The sequence below is a fragment of the Mytilus edulis genome, chromosome 8 (assembly GCF_963676685.1).
Source record: "Mytilus edulis chromosome 8, xbMytEdul2.2, whole genome shotgun sequence".
In the NCBI taxonomy this organism is placed as follows: Eukaryota; Metazoa; Mollusca; class Bivalvia; order Mytilida; family Mytilidae; genus Mytilus; species Mytilus edulis.
This window is the reverse complement of record NC_092351.1, coordinates 50,923,952-50,932,180: the sequence shown is the minus strand read 5'-3', so window position 1 is coordinate 50,932,180 and position 8,229 is coordinate 50,923,952. Positions and strand designations below refer to the sequence as shown.

The window sequence follows — 8,229 nt, the reverse complement described above, 5'->3', positions numbered from 1 at the left end:
TGCATTCGATCAACAAGAATAAAATTTAGAATGGAAATAGGGATTGTGTCAGAGAGAAAACAAATCGACCAAAGAGCAGAAAACATCTAAAGGCCACCAACAGATCTTCAACACATCGAGAAAATCCCGCAGGGAGGCGTACTTCAGCAAGTCAATATCAAAATGTGTACTAGTTCAGTGATAATAAATCTAGGAAATATGAAAATGAATTAAAATCTAAAAATCACACAAGACTAACAATGATCAGAGGTTCCTGAGTTAGAACAGGCCTCAAATGTTGCGGGGCTCAACATGTTTTGTAAGATCGATCACAACTTTCCCCTTCACCTCTAGTAAAATAGATTAAACCGATTAACATTAATACAGTCATACAGACTTTACAAGAAGTCCGAGTCTGATGTCAGAATAGAATACAGAAGAAAATAATCAAAATGGCAACGAAACATAAATTAACAAAGAACTTTTAGCAGTTACTGACATGCCAACAACAGACATCAATTAAACTGACTGAAAGATTATGTCTCCATCATATAAAAATCGAGCACAATGTACGATCCCTCCTCTGATAGTTTTTTTTATATAAAATATGAGAGTAGAACATATACATAACATAACCCGTGTCATGCTTCAAACATGCTTTTACGTCTGGCTTACATATAAAATTTAGTCCTGGTATCTATGATGAGTTTATTTAGGTGGTCCTAGCAAACAATGTTGACAGATCTTAGAAATCGTTCACAATAATTGCAGTTTTAATTTCTAATATTTTATAGGGAACTTTTAAAACTTACAAAACAGTCTTTATAAATAATACAATTCTAATACCGAATTATAATTTTCTGCTTTTATAGTGAATGTGAATTTATTATAATTTAAATATATATATTGATGATTTATTTCCTTAAAGCAATGGTATAAACAGATTGATTGTACTTATCATTACGTAAGGTCATGTGGATCAGTCAACCTTTTAGAGGATATAATATTATTAAATTTAAACAACTAATACTTCCTCAATATCTAGATTAATTTAAAAAAAAAATGGAAGTTTCAAAAATCATACTTTTGATTGTTTTCATAGATGTTTCTTGCCTAATTTTGAGAGCTTACTGCGATGACAGACAGAATGGGATCTGTACCAATAACACAAGGTAATATGTATGTTTATGTAACAAATCTACCAAGTATGTGTTCCTATTGAAGACGGAATAAAATTGTCAGTTGACAAGTTTAATCTATATTACTGATCTCAGTTCCGTATATCATGTATATTGAACATGTTGAAAATGAACTACTTGTACCTTTGTGAAATTGTCGTAAAACAAGCTTAATTGAATCGTAAAATTTAATAAATGTACAAATGATATGAAATAATTAATAATATAAAGTAAGGCAACAATGTTTAAAATTTTGAAAATATAAACGCTTTTTGAGAAGAGAATGCTAGATCTAGGGCACTTTTGGTTACTATTGGTAATATTGTTAGTTTTTTTTTCAATAATGAGAAGTCTATTTCCCTGTGACATCAAACTATCATTTTGTGTTTAATCTATGATATATACTTATAGGAAAGTTTGCTGCGCCAATTTTGAGTTAAACATGTTAAAGGATCAGCATTGCACAAGTAAGCATTTAAAAAGGGTCACCAATCAGTATACCAAATGTTATTAACAAAACTGTTTAAAATAAGTAGCGTTTGATTGCTGAAGATCGTAGCAGGTAAAGAAAAACCTTTCTAGATTTTAAACGGTAGGAGAAGTTATGTATACAAGTATACCCATATGTCTTGGCATTTTACTGTTATTTTGTATCTATCTATCTGTTTTTAAATCTGTATGTTTCTTTCGCCCCTCTATTCTTTGACAACGATGAGTATACATTGAAAATTTCATAATTAATCATGTGTTATTATTCAAAATAGTAAAAAAAAAGATCAAATTGATCTTTAATGAAATAATCATATATCTCAAGGATTCTAGTTAATATTTAACAAATACGTGTTATGTTCATTAATGTTTAAGCTTCACGAGATCAGGATTCACTCAACATCAATCTTATTATGATAATTCATTTCGATTGTTTTACTGTATAAATAAGTTCTGTTTTACTAATCACTTTTAATTTATTTTGTAGGATGTAAACAAGGATACTACAATTTACAGATTAATTCATCATGTAGACCGTGTACACTTGGAAAGTACGGCACAAAATGTACAATGACATGCTCATGTAACAGCAATGAGAGGTAGGTATCGTTACATTTTGCATTTAGTTCTTCATATTTAAGACAAAACTACAAAAAATAAATTGCCACTAAAAGGCAGAACTTGCAACCGCAAAGTGGGAAAGGGATTAATACAAGTTGAAATAAATTATTTCCAAACCACTATAGATAATTATATTTCAATTAATTTATGACATTAAATCAGGACATGTATAGCAAATAGACAACACTAGTAGATACATAAAGATGTCGTAAGAGTGCCAATGAAACAACACTTTATCAAGTAACAATTTGTAAAAGTAAACTATTATAGGTCAAAGTACGGTCTTTAAAACGGAGCCTTGTCTCACACAGAACAGCAATCTATAAAAGGCACAAACAATGACTAGTGTTAAAGCATGCAAACAGGGAAAGATACGATTTGATTTAAATTAAAAAAACGAGAAACAACAAATACTCATGAACAACAGAAACAAATGACAACCACTGAACATTAGGTTCCTGGCTTAGAACAGGTGCTAACAAATAACATAGAAGGAGTATACGTTTTAAATATTTTTATTTTCGCTTTTATCAATCACAGGTGCCATCACGTGAGAGGATGCATTCCTGATCATCTTACAACCACTGGTGAGCGATGCTATACATCCATACAAGCAAAACAAAACACAAATATTACGTAGTTTAATATAAAGCTGTTGCAAGATTTACTACCTATCTATTAATCTTCGTATTGTTGTTTGAATTTTTAAACAGCACTAACATCTTGATCGAACAGCTGGTGCCAGATCTTTGTTAATTGCTTATAGTGTATAGTCGATTACTGTACAACTAGCTTGATTGCATCTTAGTACTGTTTAGTATAACTTGCCTTGTTCGTACAAAAAAAAATGTAATCTTAATTTCACGTAACATTAAAAAAACCCAGGCGTTTTGGAAAAGTTTTAAAGAGTCAGAAAAATAATGTGCGTAACCTTACTGACGCTAAATCAAGTTTCATTAATTCTAAATATATTCACGTGCATCCTTCACTTAGAAGATGTATGCTGTTTATTTTTTTTTTTTTTTTTGTTTTATCAAAATATTGATTAAGATCGAAGTGTTACATGAAAATACTGCTGTTTTCAATGTGTTTTCATCTTCTAGAAAAAAAAGATAAGAGTGATATGAACTATAAAGGTACAGATACAAAATCAAGTAAGTACATGTTTTGTTCTTTACAAATGTTAGGTAAATTGTTTGGACATGTTAGATATCTCCTGAAAAAACAAAACAAAAATATGTACATTATTGGTGTTCCATTTATTTAATGTATGGAAATAACCTAATCAATCATGTTAATTGAGACTTGTTTTAAATAAACAGATGTAGTTGTTATAATAGCAAGTAATGTAATTGTATTTCAAAGTTTAAGTCCACAAAACTACATAATTTTTGTGTTTTCAGAGAACATGCATTTAATATACAAAACAAATGAAAAGAGCCTATGTGAATATACCATAATCAAAGAAAAAAACCTCAACTGCATAATTTACTTAACATCTAAATGTTGTTTTCGCTTAACAAATCAAATCAATGTTAATATAGGACAGGTAATGCTTCAAAGCCAATTTTGTGTAAAACTACTTTAAGTCATAAATATTAACAATGATATTTTGCATTTAGATAATGGTAATGGCAATGTTGCTATCTACATGACGTGTGTTGCAGTCGTCAGTATTCTAGTTGTTGTTTGTGGTCTCATTGTGAAGAATAGAAAGATAATTTGTAAACAAAAATACCGAAACAATTCTCGTGCAACCAGTATTAAAAAGACAAAGCAACCTACCTTCCGTTTAAAACGAAATAAAAAAGTGGCAGAAAGCTTGTATGATGACATAAATGAGAAATACATGATTAATTTCGATGGGGAATAACAGTTATAGTGAACATGTAGCAACTTGATCATTAACATTTGGTAAACTTTCGGATTAATTCAATGGTGTATTTCAGTTTTTATCATTCAAATATTATATTTCAAAAAGTAATATGAACACAAAGTTATAGGTAACAAGTCTAGAGAGAATACAATAAGAAGTAATGATTCAAAGAGTTCTCTTAACAAATATAAAGCATAGAAATGAGGACATTGTCAAAAAGAATACATCCGAAGGCTACCAATGGGTCTTCAATACAGCGAGATATGCCTACATCCGGAAGAGTGTTTAAACTAGCCCATCAAATATTTGTACTGGTTCAGTGATAATGAACGGCATACTAAACTAATAGATTTAAAGAAACTATAATTAAAAACCATTCTAAACTAACAAAGGCCAGAGGCTCCTGACTTGGTACAGGTGCAAAAATGCGGCGGTTTTAATATAAAAAAAGGAAGATGTGGTTTGATGAGACAACTCTACACAAGATATCAAAATGACACAGAAGTTAACAATTACATGTCACTATACGGCCTACAACAAGGAGCAAAGCCTATGCGGCATAGTCAGCTATATAAGACCTTGAAATGACAATGTAAAACAATTCAACGGCCTTATTTATGTAAAATGTTTTATATATATTTACCCTGCAGCTATACCTCTAGTAATGTAGAAAATACAAATTCACAGCAATACGCACAGTAAAACTCAGTGTCAAAGTAAGCCGAGTCCGATGTAAGAATAGGTAATAAAAATATTTAAACTATATATGACAATGATACATAAATTAAAAAGGACTTCAAGCAGATATTGACATACCAGCTTCAATCCCCACGATTTCAATCTCACAATTTTCTTGTATGTTTGTCCTCTTTTATTTTTGAATAAATTTTGTGCAAACTGTTTCACAGTCCGTGATACTGGATTTAATCACTCTTATTAGACGAATGCTTTATTCAGATTTGAACCCATATTATAAGAAAAAATAATTGTCCATACAGTGTAGTTTCTGTTTCCAGATGTCCAATACGTTTTGTGTTTTATATGTTATTAATAAAATGTTTTTGTTTTTTTATATGAATAAAGGAAAATGTGAGGTATATGTCAAATGAGAATGAAACCTATCAAAAAAAGAAAACAATCAACAAACATTGAGAGATCATAAATAATAGACAGGTCGTACGGTGACCTCTATGTGTTAATTTCTGTGTAGAGCGTTGTCTACCCGTACGAAATAAGTAGTAGGATTTCACCTAGACACTGTATATGTGGTTTTTTTTTGGTTATCATGGCCTTTTCTTATTATATGTGTGTGTGTTTCCTCTATAGTATAATAATGAGTATATACATATTTTTTTTCTTGTTTATTGTTTCCGTTAAGCTTCTATGGCATACTATGCATATTTCCTCTATTTTTCATAGTTCTCATTTTTCTTTTTAGTTAGGGGTGTAATATATAAAAATATATATTTTTATAACTATGTGACTACCAGTTGTGTTAGGGCTGTAGCACTCATACTTTCAACAAGAACACACAAAATTATATTTCTTACGATAGATCGAGTGCACCTTTGAATTTCTTTAACTGATTCCCAATAAATATTAGAAATAAAAAAGCTATGTTACGACATATCTATTCAAGATACTCTCCGATACGAAAAAATGAAACTCATAGTAACTCAAACCGATTGGACCCATAGAAGGGACGTGTGGATATATGAAATATATTAAAGTTGTGTTATCTCGATCACTTATCAATCCTTTACCAAACGCTAATTTCGCAATGAAATTAATGGAATATTTGCCACTGAACGTTAAACACCAAACAATCAATCAACCAATTGCAAACTAGATGTGTTGAATTTTCTTAATCAAGGACATTATAAAAAAAATGATCTTTTTGAATGGATAAGGGAGATAAATCGAACGCATATATACGACATGTCAACAAACGGAACTCAACGTTAGAAAACGAAACAGTCAACAACAGAAAATAAACTGGAACACGGATGTTTAATGACAACAATAAAATGCAAGGTTGCAAAAATGATATTAAGTTGTTAACTGTTGTCTTTTAAACACACTGCAGTATCGGTAGACATTTATCATGGATTTTATTATCACAAAATTACTGCTCCATAACGATACGTTCGTAGAGTTTCGTCCGTTCGTAAGAAGTTGAGAAACCTCTAATTAACGTTAAGGATCCCGTAGGTACAATGTAAATAAAGTCTCTTTCATGCATTAAAATAAACCTAAATTTGACAGAGATAGATATTGGTGGGTTCTTTCAAAAATTTACGCATAACATTCTTACTTTGAATATCGTGTTCTATATATGTCCGTGTGGACTCATTAAAGCAGGACATACTTGGTTAATGTTATAGTTAATTCCTTTCTTATAGTCCAGAGTATGTATCTAGTCATGATTTCTACAACTAAGAAATTTAAATATAACATTTTGTTAGTAAAATTGTCATCTAAGACTTGATTTTTCTCACTACCAATTTAAATTTTTAATTTATATATTTAGTGCCAACAAGTATAACAGTAAACTTTGTTTGTTTTTCAACAACGATTGAAATTTTTCGTTTTTTTTTCAAACTTGAAACGCTTCATATAAATTGTACTAAAACGTGTATTTGTATTTTTGACTTTTGGTACCCTGGTTTTAATTTATTTAGGTCGAAAGGTGCTCAAAATAAAACTTCGTTTTCAAGAAAATGGATAGGTAGAGTTAATATAATAAGCTGAATCAAACTGTGTCTTAAAGTTTTTGATCATGCACCACGTAATCAAATTGGTTGGCCCTGAGGTCTAATAAGTCCAAATTTGAACTTTGTTTTATTTCATAAAATTCTTGAAGTAGTAAAGTAATTTGATAATATGCTGAATTTAGTCAATCACTTTAGATATTGGACCGTAATGGGTAAATGTTCAACACGGGTTACTATCCAGTCCACTTCTCTCAACTCTTAGAGGATTCACGAGGTAGTGATTTCTATTGATACATGTAGCAGCTGTAACTGGCTCTGCATTAGAAACCAACGGTAATGAATTATAACATCATTTTCTTGTCTTTTATTGTTCTAGCGTAAGGTAATGATAATGGTTATGTTAAAGGGTACACTTAGTTCGGTAAAATCTACATCGGGCAAGTAAAAGACTTTATATATGAAGTACACATGTCTTCATATAATGTGTCCACTGTAATATATTGTATGTGTATGTTTGAAATCATACTATGCAGTATCTGTTTAAATAAAATTGAGAATGGAATTGGGAACTATGTCAAATAGAAAACAACCCGACCAAAGAGCAGGCAAAAACCGAAAGTCACCAATTGGTCTTCAACGCAGCGAGACAATCCTACACCTGGAGGTGGTCCTCAGCTAACCCCTAAAAAATTGTGAACTAGTTCAGTGAAAATAGACTCTGAAACATATAAATGAACGACAAATAAAACATATACAAGACTAACAAAGGCCAGAGTTTCCTAAGTAGGAACAGGCGCTAAAAATGCGGCGCTGTTAAACATGTTTTATGAGATCTCAATCCTACACTATACATCTAGCCAATAGAAAATAATGAAACACATAGCAATATGCACAGTTAAACTCAGTGTATAAGAAGTCCAAGTCCGATGTCAACATAGGTAACAAAAGAATCTAAGCAAAATGACAATGATACATACATCAATAAAGGACTTCTAGCAGTTACTGACATTCAAGCTCCTGATCTCAATTAGGCTTATTGGAATAATGTGTCTTCATCATTTGTTTAAACCATGTCAGGATTTGCTCTTGGTTTTCACTTGTATCGTTCATCGGTTGCGTTGGCTTGTTTTTGTTAGATTTAATTATCCTTTTGTATTTGCTTTTTTTATTATACTTTTTTATGTTATGCCTATGGTAACTTGGGTACAGTAAGATTTTTTGAAAATCAAAATACAAATATCACAAAATGTTTAAAGAGGTTTTACAGGAAGTCTAAAGTATTATCTACACGACGAGAACGTATGTTTCAATATAATCATACAATAATACATCATCGATATGAAATGCGAAGTGCTTTTCTGTTGAAATTTGA

General features: G+C 30.8%; 1 protein-coding gene across 1 annotated transcript; it reads left to right on the top strand.

Moving 5' to 3' along the window:
• Positions 1 to 1,046: 1,046 nt before the first annotated feature.
• LOC139485824 (uncharacterized) lies at positions 1,047 to 5,091 on the top strand. The gene is made up of 6 exons (XM_071270472.1): positions 1,047 to 1,151; positions 1,569 to 1,624; positions 2,134 to 2,245; positions 2,808 to 2,854; positions 3,371 to 3,421; positions 3,890 to 5,091. The coding sequence occupies exons 2-6, from the start codon at positions 1,600 to 1,602 to the stop codon at positions 4,138 to 4,140; spliced, it is 486 nt and encodes a 161-aa protein (XP_071126573.1). The 5' UTR covers positions 1,047 to 1,151; positions 1,569 to 1,599; the 3' UTR covers positions 4,141 to 5,091.
• The last annotated feature ends 3,138 nt before the right edge of the window (positions 5,092 to 8,229 follow it).